The sequence below is a fragment of the Oncorhynchus clarkii genome, chromosome 7 (assembly GCF_045791955.1).
Source record: "Oncorhynchus clarkii lewisi isolate Uvic-CL-2024 chromosome 7, UVic_Ocla_1.0, whole genome shotgun sequence".
In the NCBI taxonomy this organism is placed as follows: Eukaryota; Metazoa; Chordata; class Actinopteri; order Salmoniformes; family Salmonidae; genus Oncorhynchus; species Oncorhynchus clarkii.
This window is the reverse complement of record NC_092153.1, coordinates 6,285,323-6,312,752: the sequence shown is the minus strand read 5'-3', so window position 1 is coordinate 6,312,752 and position 27,430 is coordinate 6,285,323. Positions and strand designations below refer to the sequence as shown.

Sequence of the window (27,430 nt, the reverse complement as noted above, 5' to 3'; positions counted from 1 at the left end):
TGCATTGATTACTTAAAAAAAATATTAGATGTTATCTTGACTGTATTCATCATCTTTCTCAAGTGTGTTGTCTTGACCGTACCCACGCGCACACACACACACACACACACACACACACACACCAACCGCACGTACACACACACAAACTCTGCTCTTCCCCCCCATGCTGTGCAACTGTGTTGTTGGGAGCCCCAGCTTCCCTTCTCTGCTCCTCCTCATCTCTTCTCACTTTCCTCTATCCTCTCCCTCTCATATCCTCTCCTTCTCTCCTCCTTCTCTCTCCCTTCTCTCCTCCTGGGCCGGGCTGCGCTGGGCCGGGCTCCGCTGGGCCGGGCTGGGCCGAGTTGGGCCAGGCTGGGCCCTTGTAGCCTCTCCAGGGACCCCAGCTCAAGGGCTCTCTGGCGACTTGTTAAGCCGTGTTGAGAGCACTTGGCTTTGAATTGGCCTTTTGTTTGCCTCCTGCAAGAGGGAGGTGGTCCCGACAGCCTCTCAGGATGCTCCTTGCCTCTCAGCCCTCACACACACACATTATTAAAACACACACACACACACATGATTATGAACACACACAAAGTCTTGAACGTAATCACACACTCCTCCGCTTGGTTCAGAATGGTCTTTGATTGTGTCACAGTGGGTGTGAGAGTCTGAGAGAGCTTTGTTTCTGCACATGGTCTCAGCCCTCATTCATGTTTGAGAGGGGTGACTGACCCCTACTCAGTGTGCTCCCTGTCTGAGATACACACACACACACTTCAGGGACTGCTGCCTTAAAGAAACCATCATTTTTAATGAGGACTACAGTCTTTTATTAGTTTAATATTGATCCTGTAAACACCAACTGTCAAGCCCGCTGGAATCACAAACCTGTTATGTTGTCTCCAGGGACGGATGCTGCCAAGTAGCTTAACCCCTCCCTAATGCCTCCTACATTTACATGTAGTTATGTTGTTATAGGTAGCTAGGCCTGTACATATCAGAACTATGTAACCCACAACAATGCAGCTCTGTATTCTGAACAAACCCCCTTGTCATTAGTTATAAAAACAAATCCTTATTTATCTTTAATCTATACGTGTGTATTGATAGCAGACTGTTTCGCTGTCTGTCTCCTGTAGGACTACATGCAGAACGTCCATGGGAAGGAGATAGATCTGTTGAGGACCACAGTGAAGGTCCCAGGGAAGAGGCCTCCCCGAGCGGTGTCTACCTGTGCCGCTGTCCCCAGCCCGAAGACTAACGGCCTGGCCAAGGACATGAGCAGTCTGCAGCTGGGACCTGGTGGCCCTGGTGAGAGACGGAGAGACACACACACACATAGACACCTCGTCCCACATACACACGTCCCTTGTGGGCCTTTATGGTCCCTGGTGAGAGACGGAGAGACACCACGTCCCTTGAGGGCCTTTATGGCCCTGCAGTATTTTGTTGTAATTTACCTTCAACAAAAATAATCAAACAATGAACCATAAACCATAAACCATAAACCATAAACCATACTGTTGAGGGGATGAATATACACACACACACCCACCAACACACACAGGCACAGACACACCCACCAACACACACAGGCACAGACACACCCACCAACACACACAGGCACAGACACACCCACCAACACACACAGGCACAGACACACCCACCAACACACACAGGCACAGACACACCCACCAACACACACAGGCACAGACACACCCACCAACACACACAGGCACAGACACACCCACCAACACACACAGGCACAGACACACCCACCAACACACACAGGCACAGACACACCCACCAACACACACAGGCACAGACACACCCACCAACACACACAGGCACAGACACACCCACCAACACACACAGGCACAGACACACCCACCAACACACACAGGCACAGACACACCCACCAACACACACAGGCACAGACACACCCACCAACACACACAGGCACAGACACACCCACCAACACGCACACACACAGACACACCCACCATCACGCACGCACACAGACACACCCACCATCACGCACGCACACACACACCCACCAACACACACAGGCACAGACATACCCACCAACACACACAGACACAGACACACCCACCAACACGCACACACACAGACACACCCACCATCACGCACGCACACAGACACACCCACCATCACGCACGCACACACACACCCACCAAAACACACCGCACACACACCCACCAACACCCATGCACACAGACACACCCACCAACACACACGCGCACAGACACACCCACCAACATGCACACACACAGACACACCCACCAACACACACGCGCACAGACACACCCACCATCACGCACAGGCACAGACACACCCACCAACACACACAGGCACAGACACACCCACCAACACACACGCGCACAGACACACCCACCATCACGCACAGGCACAGACACACCCACCAACACACACGCGCACAGACACACCCACCATCACGCACAGGCACAGACACACCCACCAACACACACACGCACAGACACACCCACCATCACGCACAGGCACAGACACACCCACCAACACACACACGCACAGACACACCCACCATCACGCACGCACACAGACACACCCACCATCACGCACGCACACAGACACACCCACCATCACGCACGCACACAGACACACCCACCATCACGCACGCACACACACACCCACCAAAACACACCGCACACACACCCACCAACACCCATGCACACAGACACACCCACCAACACACACGCGCACACACACCCACCAACACCCACGCACACAGACACACCCACCAACATGCACGCACACAGACACACCCACCAACACACACGCGCACACACACCCACCAACACCCACGCACACAGACACACCCACCAACACACGCGCACACACAGGCGCACGGCTCCAGGAGGACCAAACTAATAGCATGAATATTCAGTGACCCATAATACATGTACTAATTACTGTCATGAATATTAATGCAATCAGAGTCCTCTCTCCACTCAGGCAGCTCCAGACATGAGCTGTAATGAGAGAAAGAGAGGTGAGGGAGGGAGGGATGGAGGGAGACAGAGGAGAGAGAGACAAATGATTCACTCAGCTGTTAGGCCATGAACGGTTTGATTTCAGCAGAGGGCTGCTGATCGAGTGTTCCTTTGTGATCACTGTGTGTGTGTGTGTGTGTGTGTGTGTGATTCCTGTACATGCGAGTGTGTGTGTTTGATTTCAGCAGAGGGCTACTGGTCGAGTGTTCCTTTGTGATCACTGTGTGTGTGTGTGATTCCTGTACATGCGAGTGTGTGTATGTTTGCGTGTTAGTGCACATGTGCGTGTGTGTGTTTAGTATGTTTACGATCCACCATCATGTCTCCAGTGGGTCAGAGTGTACTGTATCAGTGTGTATTCTAGCAACAGCAGCCGCTTTAGGCTCTGGGCCAAGGTGGTGCTGTTCTCATCACACCCAGCCTTCGCTTCAACTTCACACTGAACACACACACACACCCTGACTGAGGTAATTGACTGCGGTAAATGCGCTCCGCTCTGTTCGGCTCCGTTTACGGTCACATTAGCCTATTATAATGCTAATGCTTTATGTGGAGCCCCCAGCACATCCAGATACATGTATTGAGCCAGGGGCCACAGTGAGGGAGGGCCCTTACTATGTCCCCTGTGGTGTGGCCTATTGCAGTAGACGTAGCTGAATCCATTGTGTTGTTTGCTTTGGGGTCGAGGTTCAACTTGATTTATTAGGGGGTTCTCTTTAGTCGAAGGTGTAGCAGCAGGATTTCTTTATTCCATTTCATTTAGTTGTGTTGCCAGTCGGTCCTCATTGTAAACTAAGGAAACCTGAGCACTTTTCTTTCTAATGTAAACGTCTTTGGAACCTTGAGTTGGTTTCAGTAAATGATGGAACATTCAACAAAAGATAAGTTTGACAACTGACTGATAGACGTCCCGGTTTCTCCCTCGCTCTCCTTCAGGCTCTGTCACCAGTAGTTTGTCAGCCTCTCAGATGGCCAGTGGGATCAGCTTGGTGTCCTTTAACAGTCGTGGGGACGGCATGCACCAGAGATCCTACTCAGTCTCCTCCGCCGACCAATGGAGCGAGGCCACCGTCATCGCCAACTCAGGAGTCAGCACAGGTATGAGGAAACACACACACACACACCGTTAAGGAACCAGGTACTGGACTGAAAATGAATCAGGCCACCCCCAGACCCAGTCTTTTCTTTCCTCCTGTCCATGGGTCCCAGATGGGCTCTGACATGGAGCTCCGCGGTGGGGAGCCTGCCTTAGTACAGGCAGCCTGAGAGCAGAGCTCCGCAGGGGGGCCCTTCTCCTCCTCCGCTGGGCCTTTCATTCGTCTTTCATTGATCTGCCTGCCAGGCCCCTAATGCTGTCTTAACTGTTTATCAAACTAATGGTCACTCAGAGACACACATTAGCAAGAACACATTTATCCTCACATGCACTGGGGGAATCTGGTGTGTGTGTGTGTGTGTGTCACACAGCCACACACTCTGCCGCACGCTGAGACTGACAGCTGTCGGATCGAGGGTGTGTCGCCGTGACGATGAGTCTGAGTGACAGGTCCCCCGTGTGTGTTGGGCCCGTTGGCCCTGCGCTGCTCTCCTGAAATAACGTTTAAAGTTGTGAAACACTCTAATCACATTGGCTCCCAGGGGCCTCAATGCACGCGCACACACACACACACACACACACAGCTGATGCCCACACTAGTACCCTTCTGTCACCTCGTTCTCTCCTTTTGCCAACTGTGGGCAGCTTATGCAAGTCAGTTCAATTTCACTCAACTTTATTTGTACAGACATTTCTGTAAGGCCATTTATCAATGAACACAAACTGTTTCTTTTTAACGGCTAAATTAGAATGAGTGTGATTGACATCTGTGGATTGGGGATATGATGGAGGTTGACATCTGTCAGTTTAACAAAGCTTCTGTTTAATCCAGCTAATTAACACCCCGTTAAAATCTGTGTATTTTCGCAATTCCCATTCTATCACAGTATTCATTTATGCAGATCTAAAATAAAATGGGTGTACATTGTGTGTCTGTGTATAACTGTGTGTGTATTGTGTGTCTTTGTATAACTGTGTGTGTATTGTGTCTGTGTATAACTGTGTGTGTATTGTGTGTTTGTGTATAACTGTGTGTGTGTATTGTGTGTCTTTGTATAACTGTGTGTGTATTGTGTGTTTGTGTATAACTGTGTGTGTGTATTGTGTGTCTGTGTATAACTGTGTGTGTGTATTGTGTGTCTGTGTATAACTGTGTGTGTGTATTGTGTGTCTTTGTATAACTGTGTGTGTGTATTGTGTGTTTGTGTATAACTGTGTGTGTATTGTGTGTTTGTGTATAACTGTGTGTGTGTATTGTGTGTCTGTGTATAACTGTGTGTGTATTGTGTGTCTTTGTATAACTGTGTGTGTGTCTTTGTATAACTGTGTGTGTGTATTGTGTGTCTGTGTATAACTGTGTGTGTATTGTGTGTCTGAGTATAACTGTGTGTGTGTATTGTGTGCCTTTGTATAACTGTGTGTGTGTATTGTGTGTCTGTGTTTAACTGTGTTAGTGGATGTTGGGGTCCTGGAGGCGTTGAGAGCTCTGTTCTGAGCTTGTCTGAAAGCATCACGGCCCCTCAGCCTCTCTTTATATAAATAACCTTTACCCAGCCCCTTAACGAGCCTTATCCAACCCCTTAACGAGCCTTAACGAGGTGCCCCTCCTCTCTCTCCACTGTGTCGTGACTGGGATGAGTTGTGATAGCTGGATGACTAGTTGACCAGTGGCTCCAGGGCCTGAGGAGTCATCACCTTCTGCCCCCAGAGCCCAGCCCAATGAGAGCTCTCAGGGAGAAGAAAAGGAGGACGTCTTTGTAATTAGTTGTTCTGTAGTGGCCGTCGGCTATTTGCCCTCCTCTGTGGCCGTGGGCTTCTGAAGGACTCTCCTCTGTGGAGGGGCGGTTGTGTCTGAACAATAGTCTGCTGCTTTGAGACTGTCTTCATACGAACCCTTTATCTAAACCCCACACCTTTTACACCAGGCCTTGTGTAAGTTACCTGCCTGTTTTTAATCAGATCACATTATATTCTCTCTGCTCCTGTCTACTCATGTATAATATTCATTTGCTGACGTGATGATTCACAGGAAAACAAGTCCCTTCAATCTAGACCTGTCATTTCTCCTATTGGTGGAGGGACCTAGTGCTTCACAGACAGTAATGAGTCCTATTGGTGGAGAGACCTAGTGCTCCACAGACAGTAATGAGTCCTATTGGTGGAGAGACCTAGTGCTCCACAGACAGTAATGAGTCCTATTGGTGGAGAGACCCTGTGCTCCACAGACAGTAATGCGTCCTATTGGTGGAGGGACCTAGTGCTCCACAGACAGTAATGAGTCCTATTGGTGGAGAGACCTTGTGCTCCACAGACAGTAATGAGTCCTATTGGATGAGGAACCTAGTGCTCCACAGACAGTAATGAGTCCTATTGGTGGAGGGACCTAGTGCGCCACAGACAGTAATGAGTCCTATTGGATGAGGAACCTAGTGCTCCACAGACAGTAATGAGTCCTATTGGAGGAGGGACCTAGTGCTCCACAGACAGTAATGAGTCCTATTGGTGTAGGGACCTAGTGCTCCACAGACAGTAATGAGTCCTATTGGTGGAGAGACCTAGTGCTCCACAGACAGTAATGAGTCCTATTGGTGGAGGGACCTAGTGCGCCACAGACAGTAATGAGTCCTATTGGTGGAGGGACCTAGTGCGCCACAGACAGTAATGAGTCCTATTGGTGGAGAGACCTAGTGCTCCACAGACAGTAATGAGTCCTATTGGAGAATGAGAGAAGAGATGAAGACATCCACACACTAGAAGCCCTGTAGCCAGTAAGTGGAGCTGAGGACGGGAGAGGACAGCTGCAGGGTTGTTAGTGTGTGGATATGTGTCCTTTCTCCAGTTAAATAAATATAGGATGGTTATGACATCGATGGCCTCTGGTCTGTTTGCTACTCTCAGTGAACACGCCCCCTTTATCCTCTCTGCATTGAGCTGCCGTTTCCCCTTAATGGTGGAACAATGGGAGCAGTAATACTAATGAGTGTCTGTTTCATTAGGAGGCTGTTGTTCCCTAGACACCTCCAGGCCTGTAGGAGCCGGGGGGGATGAACCAGGGACAAGGGAGGGAAAGGGGAGCAAGCTAGCGTTCCTCCCTACTCAGGCAGCTTGCTGTGGGGCTAAGGGCTCGCTGGGCTGAGCTGGTCGAGGCCCACAGTCGCTCCAACCTTCAACCCTCTGACTAACATAGTGTTCCTATTTTCAGTCCTCCGTGGCTGGGGGGGGGTGTCCCTGGCAAGGCATCTTCCTCCTCCAGCTCAGGAATGCACAGGCAGGAGCAACCCTGTTCCCTGGTTTTCCCTGTCCATGTCTCTCTTACAGTGGCTAACAATATAGTCTCTACTGCCTTTCCTAGCTTGATTTGGTGACAGGCTTTAAAATGACAGCCCTGTCAGGATATCTCAGCATTTCAGTGATCTGAACCTTTTGCCTCTGGTCCTGTGTGTTTTCCAGAACTGGAAACAGGAAGAAACGTATTTGTAGTTTGTGTGTGTGTGTGTGTGTGTGTGCGGCGCAGTGGCCCTGTGAAAGATCCCATTGTGTGTGTGTGTGGGGGGGGGGGGCAGCAGCAGGTGTCTTTGATTTGGCAGACCAGGCTGTGGAATTTCATGCCTCAGGAGCTGCACGGCCATCCTCTGATCTTCTACCGTAAAGTAGCTGACAGACAGGAAGTCACTTTACCTCCACTTCCTGTTTACTATCCTCACTCAGAGTTGGTCTGCTTCATGCTGTTGTCACTAGTTACCACAGCCATCAAAATAGCTTGTTGGTCTTAATTTAAGCTTAGGTATAAGGTTAGCAGTGTGTTTAAGGTTAGGTTTCAAATCAGATTTTAAGAAAATAAATTGTAGTCATGGACGGGGTTAAGCCAGAATTATGACTTTGTGGCTGTGGTAACTATTGAAGACCGCTTCACACACAAGGCTGGGATATTATTATGCATTTACTGTTAATGATAATAACACATTTCATTTGTTGAGCGCTTTTAATTTACAAACAGAAATCACAAAGCTCTTTACATTGTGAGCAACCATGTTATCACCCTATCAAAGAGCACAACAGTGTCTCAATGAACCTCTCTTTATACCAGAAGAGTGAGAGAGAGGCGAGCTCACAGAAAGAGAACGAGGAAGACTGTTAACCTCTAGCGTCGAGCAATCCCGTATCCGGGAGCGTAATCATAGCCTCAAGCTCATTAGCATAACGCAACGTTAACTATTCATGAAAATCGCAAATGAAATGAAATAAATATATTAGCTCACAAGCTTAGCCTTTTGTTAACAACACTGTCATCTCAGATTTTCAAAAAATGCTTTTCAACCATAGCTACACACAAGCATTTGTGTAAGAGTATTGATAGCCTAGCATAGCATTAAGCCTAGCATTCAGCAGGCAACATTTTCACAAAAACAAGAAAAGCATTCAAATAAAATCATTTACCTTTGAAGAACTTCGGATGTTTTCAATGAGGAGACTCTCAGATAGCAAATGTTCAGTTTTTCCAAAAATATTATTTGTGTAGGAGAAATCGCTCCGTTTTGTTCATCACGTTTGGCTAAGAAAAAAACCCGAAAATTCAGTCATTACAACGCCAAACTTTTTTCCAAATTAACTCCATAGTATCGACAGAAACATGGCAAACGTTGTTTAGAATCAATCCTCAAGGTGTTTTTCACATATCTATTCGATGATAAATCATTCGTGGCAGTTTGGTTTCTCCTCTGAACCAAATGGAAAAATGCACGCAGCTGGAGATTACGCAATAATTTTGACGGAGGACACCAAGCGGGCACCTGGTAAATGTAGTCTCTTATGGTCAATCTTCCAATGATATGCCTACAAATACGTCACAATGCTGCAGACACCTTGGGGAAACGTCAGAAAGTGTAGACTCATTCCTGGCGCATTCACAGCCATATAAGGAGACATTGGAACACAGCGCATTCAAAATCTGGGGCACTTCCTGTATGAAATTTCATCTTGGTTTCGCCTGTAGCATTAGTTCTGTGGCACTCAGACAATATCTTTGCAGTTTTGGAAACGTCAAGAGTGTTTTCTTTCCAAAGCTGTCAATTATATGCATAGTCGAGCATCTTTTCGTGACAAAATATCTTGTTTAAAACGGGAATGTTTTTTTATCCAAAAATTAAAAGAGCGCCCCCTATATCGAAGAAGTTAACAACAGATACTGAGGGCGCCAGTGGAGGGATGATTGTAGAGAGACATGGGGGAGGCTGCGAGTGAGGGAGGGGACAGTGTGATATGTGAAGGTAGAGAGAGGAGGGAGGGAGGGGATAGTGTGATATGTGAAGGTAGTGATGTAGAGAGAGGAGGGGGATGCTGCGAGCGAGGGAGGGGATAGTGTGATATGTGAAGGTAGTGATGTAGAGAGAGGAGGGGGAGGCTGCGAGGGAGGGAGGGGATAGTGTGATATGTGAAGGTAGTGATGTAGAGAGACATGGGGAGGCTGCGAGGGAGGGAGGGGATAGTGTGATATGTGAAAGTAGTGATGTAGAGAGAGGAGGGGGAGGCTGCGAGGGAGGGAGGGGATAGTGTGATATGTGAAGGTAGTGATGTAGAGAGACATGGGGAGGCTGTGAGTGAGGGAGGGGATAGTGTGATATGTGAAGGTAGTGATGTAGAGAGAGGAGGGGGATATGTGAAGGTAGTGATGTAGAGAGAGGAGGGGGATGCTGCGAGGGAGGGGATAGTGTGATATGTGAAGGTAGTGATGTAGAGAGACATGGGGAATGCTGCGAGGGAGGGAGGGGATAGTGTGATATGTGAAAGTAGTGATGTAGAGAGACATGGGGAGGCAGCGAGGGAGGGAGGGGATAATGTGATATGTGAAGGTAGTGATGTAGAGAGAGGAGGGGGAGGCTGGGTCGGGGGGAGATGCGGGTGAGGAGAGGGAGGAGGGGCTGCAGATGTGAGGGCTGTTAATCCCGGGCGGTTAATTGTGCGCTCCAGGATGGCATCTTGTCAGCAGAGATAAGTTGTCACGTTTTCCACTTGAGCTGAGACTAAACGATAGTCCAATAAGTTATGTCTGTCCTTGAGGCTGTCTGTTCTGTTCTGGGCAGCAGGCGCTACATCAGTGTGATAGGAGCTCGCTCCGTGCCAGCAGCCCCCCCAACCCCACTGTCCACATCAGTCCCGCCGCCCACGCTGATATTGATGGGAACTGAATGTTATTTTATTCCGCCGCAAGTCACAGCTGTCAGCTCAGCGCATGAAAAGTGAAGCGTCTCGTGGCCTCCTTGCCTGATATCCTGGGCCAGCCAGGGGAGGCGGAGGAGAACAGCCAAATGAATGGCAGCTTCATCCACTGGCTGCTATGAATGGCTCCATAGAGCTGGACACATCCACACTCAGCTCCTGTATTACTGCTTCCCTAGCTGGACACATCCACACTCAGACCCTGTATTACTGCTTCCCTAGCTGGACACATCCACACTCAGACCCTGTATTACTGCTTCCCTAGCTGGACACATCCACACTCAGACCCTGTATTACTGCTTCCCTAGCTGGACACATCCACACCCAGACCCTGTATTACTGCTTCCCTAGCTGGACACATCCACACTCAGACCCTGTATTACTGCTTCCCTAGCTGGACACATCCACACTCAGACCCTGTATTACTGCTTCCCTAGCTGGACACGTCATAACTCAGCTCCTGTATTACTGCTTCCCTAGCTGGACACATCCACACTCAGCTCCTGTATTACTGCTTCCCTAGCTGGACACGTCATAACTCAGCTCCTGTATTACTGCTAAAAATGGTCAAAGACTCCAGCCACCTCAGTCATAGACTGTTCTCTCTACTACCGCAAGGCAAGCAGTACTGGAGTACCAAGTCTAGGTCCAAGAGGCTTCTAAACAGTTTTTACCCCCAAGCCTTAAGACTCCTGAACAGGTAACCAAATGGTTACCCGGACTATTTACACTGTGTGCCCCCAAACCCCTCTTTTACGCTGCTGCAACTCTCTGTTTATCATATATGCATAGTCACTTTAACTATACATTCATGTACATCCTACCTCAATAAGCCTGACTAACCGGTGTCTGTATATAGCCTTGATACTCTTATTTTCAAATGTCTTTTTACTGTTGTTTTATTTCTTTACTTACCTACACACACACACTCACACACACACACACACACACACACACACACACACCTTTTTTTGGCACTATTGGTTAGAGCCTGTAAGTTAGCATTTCACTGTAACGTCTTTCACTGTAAGCATTCTTTTAGTACATTTTAGGAAGCCGGGTTCATTTCCTGACCTGGGCTTCGTGGAATTTCTCTGCTTTTTATTCAGGAAACACGTTCATGTTGTACAGAAGAACTGATGTGTCAATAGCACAGAGGTAACGAAGGAACATGGAATAAGTACTTTAATTGCTTTTGTATTGAAGGGAGTATTTTATAGCGCTATAATGGTTGTATTCGGCGCACGTGACAAATAAACCTTGATTTGATCATTATAAATATTAATAAAATTCAGAAATGCCAGGTTGTAGATAATCTGTCTCATTTTCGTATTTGCACGATATTAAAGGAGTCTAAACAAAGATGCCTACCCTGTCAGCGGCTTTCTGGATATATACCTTGTTTTATACACTTCCAATTTTGTCGCACAAAACCATTCAAAAGAAGTCCGAGGAGTTTTCTCCCACTTTTCCCGAAGTATTTGCATAACGTCACAAACCCTGATGCAGCGGTCATTGGATGGCAGCGGAATATGTTCTTCAAAGAGAGGATGGTGTAACGAGGGATGTAATGTAATCTGAGCTACTGGAAATAAGCCTTTTACATGATGAAATCATGACAGGAGCGTTTGATTCTTATTAAAGAGATGGAGACCAGACCGGCTACTTTAGGAAAGGTACACATAGGCCTGTAGAGATAATCAGTGAACTCACACCGGTCAGTCAAAGGCACCGGCGTATGTCAGACCAAGCAAATATTTCTCCTTTCCTTAAAACATATTTAAAAAACCTTGGCCTACCTTAGGCTTTCTAAATAATATATAAATATATAAATAATGAATTATAGTATGAAATTGACAATCATTACTATAGAAACAAATACATACAACATGTCCATAGTCTAATTTTCACTAATGCTGATTATCAAGGAAAGATTTTTCAAATACTGTGAGGAACTATTCTAATAATTGGATGTAAAAATAAACAACTGCGGACTTCGTTGACTTGCAGTGTGAGGTGAGGAAGCTCACTCCTTTTTCTCTCCAATTTCCTGATATCCAATTGGTAGTTACAGTCTTGTCCCATCGTTGTAACTCCTTTACGGACTCGGGAGTGCCGAAGGTTGAGAACCATGCGTCCTCTGAAACACAACCCTGCCAAGCCGCACTGCTTCTTGACACACTGATCGCTTAACCCGGAAGCCAGCCGCACCAATGTGTCGGAGGAAACACCGTACAGCCGGCGACCGAAGTCAGCGTGCATGCGCCCGGCCCGCCACAAGGAGTCTCTAGAGCGCGATGGGACAAGGACGTCCCAGACGACCAAACCCTCCCCTAACCCGGACGACGCTTGGCCAATTGTGTGCTGCCTCATGGGTCTCCCAGTCGCAGCCTGCTGCAACACAGCCTGGGATCGACCCAGCTCTGTAGTGACGCCTCTATCACTGCGATGCAGTGCCTTAGACAGCTGTGCCACTCGGGAGGCCAAGAAGCTCAGCTTTATTAGTGTTGGTGAGTTAAGACTATCAGAAATCAGACATCCCCGAATGGGCCCTTTCCTTCATTGAATGTTTGCGAGAAGCAGGCCAGGTGTTTCTATGCACGCTCAGGGGTGTGCAGTCTGTCTACATTAACAGGACAGAGAAACCAGACACATGCTCATTGCTCACATGGAGCATGTAAATGATGGTATGAAATAAACCACAACTTGTTTCTCACAAGTGTAGCAGGTTGTGGGCTCTGCTAACAACGTTTCCACTCCGAGAATGAGAACGGTAAATTACTATAATTAATACATCCATTAACAGAAATTAATGTAACTAAATGACAGGGATAAATGGTAAATTGCCTGTTTTACAAACAGTAGTCTACCACGTGCATTCATAAAAGAGCATTGCGGGCCGTCTTTGTGTAGCCCAGGCTACTATTCTACTTAGCAGGGATAGGAGGGCATTCATTTTGTTTTGGTCTCGCCTAGGATGGGTTATCGCCTAGGATGGGTTATGGACCAGGACCGGCCCTGATCAGCGTTGATTAGTCTAGAAATTAAGAAAAGATTCTGTATCAAATGATACTGTACCATGCCAGGTTGGAGAGGATTGGCCAGTTGTCCGTTTGACAACATTAGCGCGTTATAGGCCTCGGAGCCAGAACAACATTGTCCACTGCTGTTGAATAATGAATGAATAGTCAGACACTTCCCCCAAAATGTAAAATACCTATTTGTTTATTTACTAGCAAGCAATGAAAATGTGCATTGAATAAAAGAAAGTCAACACATCAAAGTGCCATAGTCTATAGAGCTGAACACCCCCGCATCTAGCAGATGAGCTGCTCCAGCATCAAAGTACCATAGTCTATAGAGCTGAACACCCCCGCATCTAGCAGATGAGCTGCTCCAGCATCAAAGTGCCATAGTCTATAGAGCTGAACACCCTCGCATCTAGCAGATGAGCTGCTCCAGCATCAAAGTGCCATAGTCTATAGAGCTGAACACCCCCGCATCTAGCAGATGAGCTGCTCCAGCATCAAAGTGCCATAGTCTATAGAGCTGAACACCCCCGCATCTAGCAGATGAGCTGCTCCAGCATCAAAGTGCCATAGTCTATAGAGCTGAACACCCCCGCATCTAGCAGATGAGCTGCTCCAGCATCAAAGTGCCATAGTCTATAGAGCTGAACACCCCCGCATCTAGCAGATGAGCTGCTCCAGCATCAAAGTACCATAGTCTATAGAGCTGAACACCCCCGCATCTAGCAGATGAGCTGCTCCAGCATCAAAGTGCCATAGTCTATAGAGCTGAACACCCCCGCATCTAGCAGATGAGCTGCTCCAGCATCAAAGTGCCATAGTCTATAGAGCTGAACACCCCCGCATCTAGCAGATGAGCTGCTCCAGCATCAAAGTGCCATAGTCTATAGAGCTGAACACCCCCGCATCTAGCAGATGAGCTGCTCCAGCATCAAAGTGCCATAGTCTATAGAGCTGAACACCCCCGCATCTAGCAGATGAGCTGCTCCAGCATCAAAGTGCCATAGTCTATAGAGCTGAACACCCCCGCATCTAGCAGATGAGCTGCTCCAGCATCAAAGTGCCATAGTCTATGGAGCTGAACACCCCCGCATCTAGCAGATGAGCTGCTCCAGCATCAAAGTGCCATAGTCTATAGAGCTGAACACCCCCGCATCTAGCAGATGAGCTGCTCCAGCATCAAAGTGCCATAGTCTATGGAGCTGAACACCCCCGCATCTAGCAGATGAGCTGCTCCAGCATCAAAGTGCCATAGTCTATGGAGCTGAACACCCCCGCATCTAGCAGATGAGCTGCTCCAGCATCAAAGTGCCATAGTCTATAGAGCTGAACACCCCCGCATCTAGCAGATGAGCTGCTCCAGCATCAAAGTGCCATAGTCTATGGAGCTGAACACCCCCGCATCTAGCAGATGAGCTGCTCCAGCATCAAAGTGCCATAGTCTATGGAGCTGAACACCCCCGCATCTAGCAGATGAGCTGCTCCAGCATCAAAGTACCATAGTCTATAGAGCTGAACACCCCCGCATCTAGCAGATGAGCTGCTCCAGCATCAAAGTACCATAGTCTATAGAGCTGAACACCCCCGCATCTAGCAGATGAGCTGCTCCAGCATCAAAGTGCCATAGTCTATAGAGCTGAACACCCCCGCATCTAGCAGATGAGCTGCTCCAGCATCAAAGTGCCATAGTCTATAGAGCTGAACACCCCCGCATCTAGCAGATGAGCTGCTCCAGCATCAAAGTGCCATAGTCTATAGAGCTGAACACCCCCGCATCTAGCAGATGAGCTGCTCCAGCATCAAAGTGCCATAGTCTATAGAGCTGAACACCCCCGCATCTAGCAGATGAGCTGCTCCAGCATCAAAGTGCCATAGTCTATAGAGCTGAACACCCCCGCATCTAGCAGATGAGCTGCTCCAGCATCAAAGTGCCATAGTCTATAGAGCTGAACACCCCCGCATCTAGCAGATGAGCTGCTCCAGCATCAAAGTGCCATAGTCTATAGAGCTGAACACCCCCGCATCTAGCAGATGAGCTGCTCCAGCATCAAAGTGCCATAGTCTATGGAGCTGAACACCCCCGCATCTAGCAGATGAGCTGCTCCAGCATCAAAGTGCCATAGTCTATAGAGCTGAACACCCCCGCATCTAGCAGATGAGCTGCTCCAGCATCAAAGTGCCATAGTCTATGGAGCTGAACACCCCCGCATCTAGCAGATGAGCTGCTCCAGCATCAAAGTGCCATAGTCTATGGAGCTGAACACCCCCGCATCTAGCAGATGAGCTGCTCCAGCATCAAAGTGCCATAGTCTATAGAGCTGAACACCCCCGCATCTAGCAGATGAGCTGCTCCAGCATCAAAGTGCCATAGTCTATGGAGCTGAACACCCCCGCATCTAGCAGATGAGCTGCTCCAGCATCAAAGTGCCATAGTCTATGGAGCTGAACACCCCCGCATCTAGCAGATGAGCTGCTCCAGCATCAAAGTGCCATAGTCTATGGAGCTGAACACCCCCGCATCTAGCAGATGAGCTGCTCCAGCATCAAAGTGCCATAGTCTATGGAGCTGAACACCCCCGCATCTAGCAGATGAGCTGCTCCAGCATCAAAATGCCATAGTCTATAGAGCTGAACACCCCCGCATCTAGCAGATGAGCTGCTCCAGCATCAAAGTGCCATAGTCTATGGAGCTGAACACCCCCGCATCTAGCAGATGAGCTGCTCCAGCATCAAAGTACCATAGTCTATAGAGCTGAACACCCCCGCATCTAGCAGATGAGCTGCTCCAGCATCAAAGTACCATAGTCTATAGAGCTGAACACCCCCGCATCTAGCAGATGAGCTGCTCCAGCATCAAAGTGCCATAGTCTATAGAGCTGAACACCCCCGCATCTAGCAGATGAGCTGCTCCAGCATCAAAGTGCCATAGTCTATAGAGCTGAACACCCCCGCATCTAGCAGATGAGCTGCTCCAGCATCAAAGTACCATAGTCTATAGAGCTGAACACCCCCGCATCTAGCAGATGAGCTGCTCCAGCATCAAAGTGCCATAGTCTATAGAGCTGAACACCCCCGCATCTAGCAGATGAGCTGCTCCAGCATCAAAGTGCCATAGTCTATAGAGCTGAACACCCCCGCATCTAGCAGATGAGCTGCTCCAGCATCAAAGTGCCATAGTCTATAGAGCTGAACACCCCCGCATCTAGCAGATGAGCTGCTCCAGCATCAAAGTGCCATAGTCTATAGAGCTGAACACCCCCGCATCTAGCAGATGAGCTGCTCCAGCATCAAAGTGCCATAGTCTATGGAGCTGAACACCCCCGCATCTAGCAGATGAGCTGCTCCAGCATCAAAGTGCCATAGTCTATAGAGCTGAACACCCCCGCATCTAGCAGATGAGCTGCTCCAGCATCAAAGTGCCATAGTCTATGGAGCTGAACACCCCCGCATCTAGCAGATGAGCTGCTCCAGCATCAAAGTGCCATAGTCTATGGAGCTGAACACCCCCGCATCTAGCAGATGAGCTGCTCCAGCATCAAAGTGCCATAGTCTATAGAGCTGAACACCCCCGCATCTAGCAGATGAGCTGCTCCAGCATCAAAGTGCCATAGTCTATGGAGCTGAACACCCCCGCATCTAGCAGATGAGCTGCTCCAGCATCAAAGTGCCATAGTCTATGGAGCTGAACACCCCCGCATCTAGCAGATGAGCTGCTCCAGCATCAAAGTGCCATAGTCTATGGAGCTGAACACCCCCGCATCTAGCAGATGAGCTGCTCCAGCATCAAAGTGCCATAGTCTATGGAGCTGAACACCCCCGCATCTAGCAGATGAGCTGCTCCAGCATCAAAATGCCATAGTCTATAGAGCTGAACACCCCCGCATCTAGCAGATGAGCTGCTCCAGCATCAAAGTGCCATAGTCTATGGAGCTGAACACCCCCGCATCTAGCAGATGAGCTGCTCCAGCATCAAAATGCCATAGTCTATAGAGCTGAACACCCCCGCATCTAGCAGATGAGCTGCTCCAGCATCAAAGTGCCATAGTCTATAGAGATGAACACCCCCGCATCTAGCAGCATCAAAATGCCATAGTCTATAGAGCTGAACACCCCCGCATCTAGCAGATGAGCTGCTCCAGCATCAAAGTGCCATAGTATATAGAGCTGAACACCCCCGCATCTAGCAGATGAGCTGCTCCAGCATCAAAGTGCCATAGTCTATAGAGCTGAACACCCCCGCATCTAGCAGATGAGCTGCTCCAGCATCAAAGTGCCATAGTCTATAGAGCTGAACACCCCCGCATCTAGCAGATGAGCTGCTCCAGCATCAAAATGCCATAGTCTATAGAGCTGAACACCCCCGCATCTAGCAGATTAGCTGCTCCAGCATCAAAGTGCCATAGTCTATGGAGCTGAACACCCCCGCATCTAGCAGATGAGCTGCTCCAGCATCAAAGTGCCATAGTCTATGGAGCTGAACACCCCCGCATCTAGCAGATGAGCTGCTCCAGCATCAAAATGCCATAGTCTATAGAGCTGAACACCCCCGCATCTAGCAGATGAGCTGCTCCAGCATCAAAGTGCCATAGTCTATAGAGATGAACACCCCCGCATCTAGCAGCATCAAAATGCCATAGTCTATAGAGCTGAACACCCCCGCATCTAGCAGATGAGCTGCTCCAGCATCAAAGTGCCATAGTATATAGAGCTGAACACCCCCGCATCTAGCAGATGAGCTGCTCCAGCATCAAAGTGCCATAGTCTATAGAGCTGAACACCCCCGCATCTAGCAGATGAGCTGCTCCAGCATCAAAGTGCCATAGTCTATAGAGCTGAACACCCCCTCATCTAGCAGATGAGCTGCTCCAGCATCAAAATGCCATAGTCTATAGAGCTGAACACCCCCGCATCTAGCAGATTAGCTGCTCCAGCATCAAAGTGCCATAGTCTATAGAGCTGAACACCCCCGCATCTAGCAGATGAGCTGCTCTAGCATCAAAGTGCCATAGTCTATAGAGCTGAACACCCCCGCATCTAGCAGATGAGCTGCTCCAGCATCAAAGTGCCATAGTCTATAGAGCTGAACACCCCCGCATCTAGCAGATGAGCTGCTCCAGCATCAAAATGCCATAGTCTATAGAGCTGAACACCCCCGCATCTAGCAGATGAGCTGCTCTAGCATCAAAGTGCCATAGTATATAGAGCTGAACACCCCCGCATCTAGCAGATGAGCTGCTCCAGCATCAAAGTGCCATAGTCTAAGTTTATCTACATGTAAAATATATATATTTTTATCCTAAAATGAATGTAGGCATGTTTTAAATGCTTTTGAGGGTTATTTTATTTTCATGACAGTCTTCATCCATAACCGTCAGTTACAGGGTTATTACATTACCTTCACAGCCCTAGCTGCTGTTTACTCTTGCGTTCTCAACATATTTTCAAAAGTATTTCTGGTCCTTCATTGCTTTCGTCTTGTTGTTGTTGAGGAGCGGTATTATCTAACGGTCTGTCTCTTTCCCTGTAGACACGGGTCTGGGAGAGTCTGTGTGCTCCAGCCCCTCCATCTCCAACACCACCAGCCCTAAGATGGACCCGCCCCCCTCGCCGCACGCCAACCGCAAGAAGCACCGCCGGAAGAAGAGCACCAGCAACTTCAAAGCCGACGGCCTCTCTGGTACTGGGGAAGGTAACGCCATCTCCCCTCCCCTCTCCGTTTTCCAGCCCTGGTCCGCCCGCTAAAACGCTCCCCCTAGCTAACAGACACCTAGTCTATACACTAGCTGGGTCCTAGGTGCTAAGCTGCTCTGCTATTGAATGAATGCGTCTGGAAAAGAATGGAGCAACAAACCTAGGAAGTACAAAACTATGATGAACCGGTTGATTTTAGATAACTAATGATTGTCAACGATGACTTAATATCTGACCCTTTAGCTGTCTTGGAGCAGGTAACTCTTTTAAAGAGATTTTATTCCAATGATCTTAAACCAGATAAATAAATGAATTAAATAACGTATTTGAATATGATAAGGCACCGTATGCTGCCGTAGGAACAGGTATGGGAAACGCAGCCATGTCTTCCCACGAGCCCCCTGACATCACTCTGCTTGTGGAAGGGGGTTCTCATTCTTTTCTCTCATCCCTCCATTCCTCCTCTCTTTCTGTCTGTCTGTCAGTCAGATGTGTGTTTTCAGCACTGCTAATAGTAAACATGACATACTACTCTGTCACGATGAATGGCACTGAATGGCTTTCTCATAAACACACGTTTACTTGTGGATACACAGGTTTATAGGCTCAAATACACCGTCTTGGGGTATCAAACACACTGATGCATCCTCACTCATGCGCACACACACACACACACACACACACACACACACACACACACACATACACAAAACGATTGTGAATGGGAGTGGAACAGATGCAGAGTTGGTAGCAGATGTGTGATGTAATGTGTAGCACTTCCATCAGAGGGAATCATGTGGCTGACAAGACAAGTGCCTGTCTTCTGTCTCTGTCTGGGGTCACTCCATCTCCTCTCCTGCCTGCTTGCCTGGCTGGCTGGGACTGGAAGGAATACTGGAGCAGATAGACATTACTGGGAATGGGACATTATAATGTAGGGGGCTGAATGTGTAATATATTTCACCTAGCTCGCAAACAGGCTATTTTGAATGGAGGAAATGTATTAATTGAAATGACTATGTGTGCTGCTCATTTGTGTTTATCTGAGGTGAGTGATCTGACACCGTTTGAAATCATTTGTGTTTATCTGAGGTGAGTGATCTGACACCGTTTGAAATCATTTGTGTTTATCTGAGGTGAGTGATCTGACACCGTTTGAAATCATTTGTGTTTATCTGAGGTGAGTGATCTGACACCGTTTGAAATCATTTGTGTTTATCTGAGGTGAGTGATCTGACACCGTTTGAAATCATTTGTGTTTATCTGAGGTGAGTGATCTGACACCGTTTGAAATCATTTGTGTTTATCTGAGGTGAGTGATCTGACACCGTTTGAAATCATTTGTGTTTATCTGAGGTGAGTGATCTGACACCGTTTGAAATCATTTGTGTTTATCTGAGGTGAGTGATCTGACACCGTTTGAAATCATTTGTGTTTATCTGAGGTGAGTGATCTGACACCGTTTGAAATCATTTGTGTTTGTCTGAGGTGAGTGATCTGACACCGTTTGAAATCATTTGTGTTTGTCTGAGGTGAGTGATCTGACACCGTTTGAAATCATTGTAGCACCCAGCGTGCTTTATGAAACTACCAAAGGTGTCCAGCGACTGGTTCAAATCTTCGCTCTTGAAACAGATTTAATATTTGTCCAATCTCCTTCATAGTTAGAATGGGACTGGCAGTAGTAGCAGCCATTTTATTGGCTGCTGACCATAGAATGTATTTTTTTTTGTATATAATATTTCCACCATCGTTTCCTATGACTGTAAAAGAGCTGGACATCAGAACTGCTATCGCTAACCTTGATTTGGACAAGGTGAAACTTGTATTGATCATCCCGGGCCAGGCCCAAAGCCCGACACAAAGGAGGAGTCAGAGATGGCGTTATAGAGGCCGGCGTGCAGGATACATGACGAGACTATATCGGAGAGTGGATAAACCACCTCTACCCACGGGCTATTGGCGAACATGCAATCACTGGAGAATAAACTGGATGAGCGCTGTTCGAGACTATCCTGTCAACGTGATCTGAAAAACTGTAATATCCTGTGTTTCTCTGAGTCGTGGCTGAACAAGGACATGGTAAATATAAATCAATAAACTGGATGAGCGCTGTTCGAGACTATCCTGTCAACGTGATCTGAAGAACTGTAATATCCTGTGTTTCTCTGAGTCGTGGCTGAACAAGGACATGGTAAATATAAATCAATAAACTGGATGAGCGCTGTTCGAGACTATCCTGTCAACGTGATCTGAAGAACTGTAATATCCTGTGTTTCTCTGAGTCGTGGCTGAACAAGGACATGGTAAATATAAATCAATAAACTGGATGAGCGCTGTTCGAGACTATCCTGTCAACGTGATCTGAAGAACTGTAATATCCTGTGTTTCTCTGAGTCGTGGCTGAACAAGGACATGGTAAATATAAATCAATAAACTGGATGAGCGCTGTTCGAGACTATCCTGTCAACGTGATCTGAAGAACTGTAATATCCTGTGTTTCTCTGAGTCGTGGCTGAACAAGGACATGGTAAATATAAATCAATAAACTGGATGAGCGCTGTTCGAGACTATCCTGTCAACGTGATCTGAAGAACTGTAATATCCTGTGTTTCTCTGAGTCGTGGCTGAACAAGGACATGGTAAATATAAATCAATAAACTGGATGAGCGCTGTTCGAGACTATCCTGTCAACGTGATCTGAAGAACTGTAATATCCTGTGTTTCTCTGAGTCTTGGCTGAACAAGGACATGGTAAATATAAATCAATAAACTGGATGAGCGCTGTTCGAGACTATCCTGTCAACGTGATCTGAAGAACTGTAATATCCTGTGTTTCTCTGAGTCGTGGCTGAACAAGGACATGGTAAATATAAATCAATAAACTGGATGAGCGCTGTTCGAGACTATCCTGTCAACGTGATCTGAAGAACTGTAATATCCTGTGTTTCTCTGAGTCGTGGCTGAACAAGGACATGGTAAATATAAATCAATAAACTGGATGAGCGCTGTTCGAGACTATCCTGTCAACGTGATCTGAAGAACTGTAATATCCTGTGTTTCTCTGAGTCGTGGCTGAACAAGGACATGGTAAATATAAATCCATACCTCTTGATATGGCAACTGCTTGGCATCTGGCAAGCATTACCGATGCACCAAGTCTGGATCCAACAGGACCCTGAACAGCTTCTACCCCCAAGCCATAAGACTGCTAAATATTTAGTCTGGGTAGCTATTGGTTAACTATTTGACTATCTGCTTTGACCATTTTTACACAAACTCTTTTGACTCATCGCATACGCTGCTGTTACAGTTCATTATCATCCTGTTGCCTAGTCACTTTCTCTACCGATATGTACATATCTACCTCAATTACCTCGTACTCCTGCACATTGACTCCCTACTGGTACCCTGTGTATATAACCAAGTTATCATTGACTCAGTACTGGTACCCCGTGTATATAACCAAGTTATCATTGACTCCCTACTGGTACCCCGTGTATATAACCAAGTTATCATTGACTCAGTACTGGTACCCCGTGTATATAACCAAGTTATCATTGACTCCCTACTGGTACCCCGTGTATATAACCAAGTTATCATTGGCTCGGTACTGGTACCCCGTGTATATAACCAAGTTATCATTGACTCAGTACTGGTACCCCGTGTATATAACCAAGTTATCATCGACTCCCTACTGGTACCCCGTGTATATAACCAAGTTATCATTGACTCAGTACTGGTACCCCGTGTATATAACCAAGTTATCATTGACTCAGTACTGGTACCCCGTGTATATAACCAAGTTATCATTGACTCAGTACTGGTACCCCGTGTATATAACCAAGTTATCATTGACTCAGTACTGGTACCCCGTGTATATAACCAAGTTATCATCGACTCCCTACTGGTACCCCGTGTATATAACCAAGTTATCATTGGCTCGGTACTGGTACCCCGTGTATAAAGCCAAGTTATCATCGACTCCCTACTGGTACCCCGTGTATATAACCAAGTTATCATTGACTCAGTACTGGTACCCTGTGTATATAACCAAGTTATCATCGACTCCCTACTGGTACCCCGTGTATATAACCAAGTTATCATTGGCTCGGTACTGGTACCCCGTGTATAGAGCCAAGTTATCATTGACTCAGTACTGGTACCCCGTGTATATAACCAAGTTATCATTGACTCAGTACTGGTACCCCGTGTATATAGCCAAGTAATCGTTACTCATTGTGGATTAATTCCTTGTGTTACACACTTTATTCCTTCACACCCCCAACCCAGCACGCTTTTCCCGAAGGCCGAGCATTGTGAGACGCTCCCCCAGCCAGCCGGCCTCTGAAGGCTGAGCATTGTGAGACGCTCCCCCAGCCAGCCGGCCTCTGAAGGCCGAGCATTGTGAGACGCTCCCCCAGCCAGCCGGCCTCTGAAGGCCGAGCATTGTGAGACGCTCCCCCAGCCAGCCGGCCTCTGAAGGCCGAGCATTGTGAGACGCTCCCCCAGCCAGCCGGCCTCTGAAGGCCGAGCATTGTGAGACGCTCCCCCAGCCAGCCGGCCTCTGAAGGCCGAGCATTGTGAGACGCTCCCCCAGCCAGCCGGCCTCTGAAGGCAGAGCATTGTGAGACGCTCCCCCAGCCAGCCGGCCTCTGAAGGCCGAGCATTGTGAGACGCTCCCCCAGCCAGCCGGCCTCTGAAGGCCGAGCATTGTGAGACGCTCCCCCAGCCAGCCGGCCTCTGAAGGCCGAGCATTGTGAGACGCTCCCCCAGCCAGCCGGCCTCTGTGCAGCCCCTTCGCCCCATTCGTCAGCGGGGCACTTAAGTGAAATATTATAAATAATCCACCGTATTGAAATCTTTTATCAGCTGTGGCACTTTCATTATTCAATAAGCGATTAGTAACAGTCTCCCAATTTAGCCATTAAGCACCACGCGACAGCGTGGGGCCTCTCTACGCCTGTCACACCACGACCCAGATGAAGTATCAGCCTGTCACACACACCCGTTATTCATGAGGCGAGGGACCGGGGCGGGCCGCCCTCTGCTCCACTCTGGTCCGTACCCACCCTCGCCGCTCCTTCTCCTTTAGCCCAGGTAGGGCCACCGTGAGGTTATACGTCACTCTATCTCTCCATGTCTCTCTCTTTTCTATCTCCTTCATTTCTCTCTCTCCATGTCTCTCTGTGTCTTTCTCTCCTCTCTCCATGTCTCTCTCTCTCCACTCTCCTTCATGTCTCTCTCTCTGTGTCTTTCTCTCCTCTCTCCATGTCTCTCTCCTCCCTCTCATGTCTCTCTCCTCCCTCTCATGTCTCTCTCCTCCATGTCGCTCTCTCCTCTCTCCATGTCTCTCTCCTTGGTGTCTCTCTCCTCCCTCTCATCTCTCTCTCCATGTCTCTCTCTCCTCTATCCATGTCTCTCTCTCCTCTCTCCATGTCTCCTTAGTGTCTCTCCTCCATGTCGCTCTCTCCTCTCTCCATGTCTCTCTCCTTGGTGTCTCTCTCCTCCATGTCTCTCTCTCCTCTATCCATGTCTCTCTCTCCATGTCTCCTTGGTGTCTCTCTCCTTGGTGTCTCTCATCTCTCTTCTCTCTCCTCTTTCCATGTCACTCTCCTCTTTCCATGTCTATCTCTCATCTCTCTTGTCTCTCCTTGTCTCCTTCCTCTCTTGTCTCCTTCTCTCTGTCTCTTTTTCCTCTCTCTCTCTCTTTCATCTATCTGTTCTCTTTCCTCTCTTGTCTCCTTCTCTCCATGTCTCTTACCTCTCTCTCTCTCTTTCATCTATCTGGTCTCTTTCCTATTGTCTCTCCTTCTCTCCATGTCTCTCTTTCCTCTCTCTCTCTCTTTCATCTATCTGGTCTCTTTCCTCTTGTCTCTCCTTCTCTCCATATCTCTCTTTCCTCTCTCTCTCTTTCATCTATCTGGTCTCTTTCCTCTCTTGTCTCCTTCTCTCCATGTCTCTCTTTCATCTATCTGGTCTCCATCTCCATGTCACTCTCTCTGTTTTCTATTTCTCTTGTTTTCTTTCTCCTTCAGATGTTAGTAAATATACATTAAAAAATGGTGTTAATTGTCTGATATTACATTATACTCACCATACTTTCCGTGTGTGTGTGTGTGTGTGTGTGTGTGTGTGTGTGTGTGTGTGTGTGTGTGTGTGTGTGTGTGTGTGTGTGTGAACTGAAAGGGATACTTCAGGATGGGATACTGAAAGGGATAGTTGAGTTAGCGCAATGCCTGGAAGTCTATGGTATCTACTAGCATGCTAGCAGTTACCATAGACTTCCAGTCATTGCGCTAATGCTAGTTAGCAACGTCCTTCAAACTGCACACAGGCACCTAACAAATGGTATCCACGATTTCATCGGACTCTGGGGAAGTAGATAAAGGGCTTCATTGCCAACATCCTGAAGTATCCCTTTAAGGTTGTGAGGAAACAGCAGGATTCCTACATGGCTAAAACAGGGGATCCTTTTATTTCTAATGAAAAGCTACTCTTCCTCTCTTCCTCCCTCTCTTCCTCCCCCTCTTCTCCCTCTCTCCCTAAAACAAAGACGCCACTCATCCTCTTCCTTTCTTCCTGCCACTAAGCCAGACCCCCCCTCCCCCCACAAGCTTGACACGTGGAGACCCCCGAATCTCTACCCCTCCATCCCTCTCCTCCCCCTTTCCTCTCTTTCACAGCCACCTGCATCAGGTGTATCATTCCTCCTCTGTGTGCTCCGTCGATCACAGCCCACAATTAACTGTCTCTGTAAGAGCACCTCGTTAGTTGCCTAGCACCCCCTGGTTACATACACTACAGCACGGGGTCCGGCTCCTCGCTGCGCGGGACCTTTGAAAGGGGATCTGACCGCGAGCCCGCTGGAGATACCAAAGTTGTCCCTCAGATTCGAGACTGGGGACATGAAAGCGCCCCTTTGGCCCCTTTGAGATGGGAGGTGGAGATGAGGCCCCACACAGAGCGGCAGACCAGCTGCAGATCCCTCCCTCCTGGAGGGAGAAAGAGGCATTCCTGGAGAGATGTTAGTCAGTCAGGACAGAACACTCTATGATCTGGTATGGGATCAAAGGATCAGGTGGTTAGATAGCGGACTGGGTGATTGGGGGATTCATTCCACACAGGTTGTTAGAGAGAGCAGAAGTGGGTGTGGTTTGTGTTGTGACTGAAGCATCTTGATGCATCTATCATTTAGCCCTTAGAGGGGAGGTGGGTCTGCCGAACCGCTTTGGCCATTTCCCTAAAATGGAAGATAATTAAGGTCACTTTGTATCCATAGAGGTACAGCAGGTGTGACACTAAAGGTCAACTTGTTAAAGGTCCCAGGTGGTCTTTCCCATGCACAAGACCATTATTCGTTGGATGTACAAAGGACCGAAGTACAAAGGACCCAAATATTTTAGACACCACACACACACACACACACACACTGCAGTGTGTGGGTGCAGATGTAAATGACTTGAACATATATTGGGGTATTTCTTTGTGATTGCTCCAGATTCCTGTGTGTGGGAGAATAGCGCCTTGAAGGACAATAAGACCGAGGCTCGTACAAGCAGTCTAACATTTAAACCTCGCACCCCCATTACCAGAATGTTCCCTTATCCTATGCTGTAGCGGGGGACTGGTGAATAAATGTACTTTCTCTTCTGATATCGTTGTGTAGCAAATGTTCTTCTAGGCCTCGGGGGATGTTGGGAAATAACAATAGCGTCGGCGGGGGCTGTGAGGGTTCAGGGGCGAGATGCGAGGGGGAATAAGTGTGTATTTAGAGTGTAGTATGTACCTCATTATAGAAGGTGAAAGCAGAAGTCACATAGTCTAGGACCTGAACACATTCAGTGGGAGAGGGAAACATTTTACCCCTCTGCCCCCCTCTGATAACCTTTTCTTAGCTTGGATTTGTTTAACATCTAGTTTTTAAACCAGTTCTATTCGACTTGTTCTATATATTTTTTGAGTTTCCATTCTGTGCACATGCCACTGCCAGGTTGTCATGGTAAATTAGAAGTCTCTGTGAAGGATGTTAAGGCAGTACTGTTCAGCTTCAACTGTTCCTGTGTTGCTTCTACTGCTGACTTGTGATTTGTCACTGCATCTCACCTTAGCCCCTCCCACACAAGTCCATGCCCAGCCCATGACTCCTCCCCCTCTAATGCTGCTGGTTGATTACACCTGACTCCTCCCCCCTCTAGTGCTGCTGGTTGATTACACCTGACTCCTCCCCCTCTAGTGCTGCTGGTTGATTACACCTGACTCCTCCCCCTCTAGTGCTGCTGGTTGATTACACCTGACTCCTCCCCCTCTCATGTTGCTGTTGATTACACCCGACTACTCCCCCTCTCGTGCTGCTGGTTGATTAC

At 48.0% G+C, this 27,430-nt stretch overlaps 1 protein-coding gene across 3 annotated transcripts in view; it reads left to right on the top strand.

Annotated features, from left to right (window-relative positions):
• The window catches only part of LOC139412768 (arf-GAP with GTPase, ANK repeat and PH domain-containing protein 1-like), a 189,014-nt gene that overhangs the window by 112,552 nt on the left and 49,032 nt on the right, over nt 1-27,430 (top strand). For all 3 annotated transcript variants that reach the window (XM_071159467.1, XM_071159466.1, XM_071159465.1), the window contains exons 11-13: nt 1,119-1,290; nt 3,969-4,130; nt 18,901-19,062. In XM_071159467.1, coding sequence (XP_071015568.1) covers nt 1,119-1,290; nt 3,969-4,130; nt 18,901-19,062 — 496 coding nt within the window. The remainder of the gene's footprint in view (nt 1-1,118; nt 1,291-3,968; nt 4,131-18,900; nt 19,063-27,430) is intronic.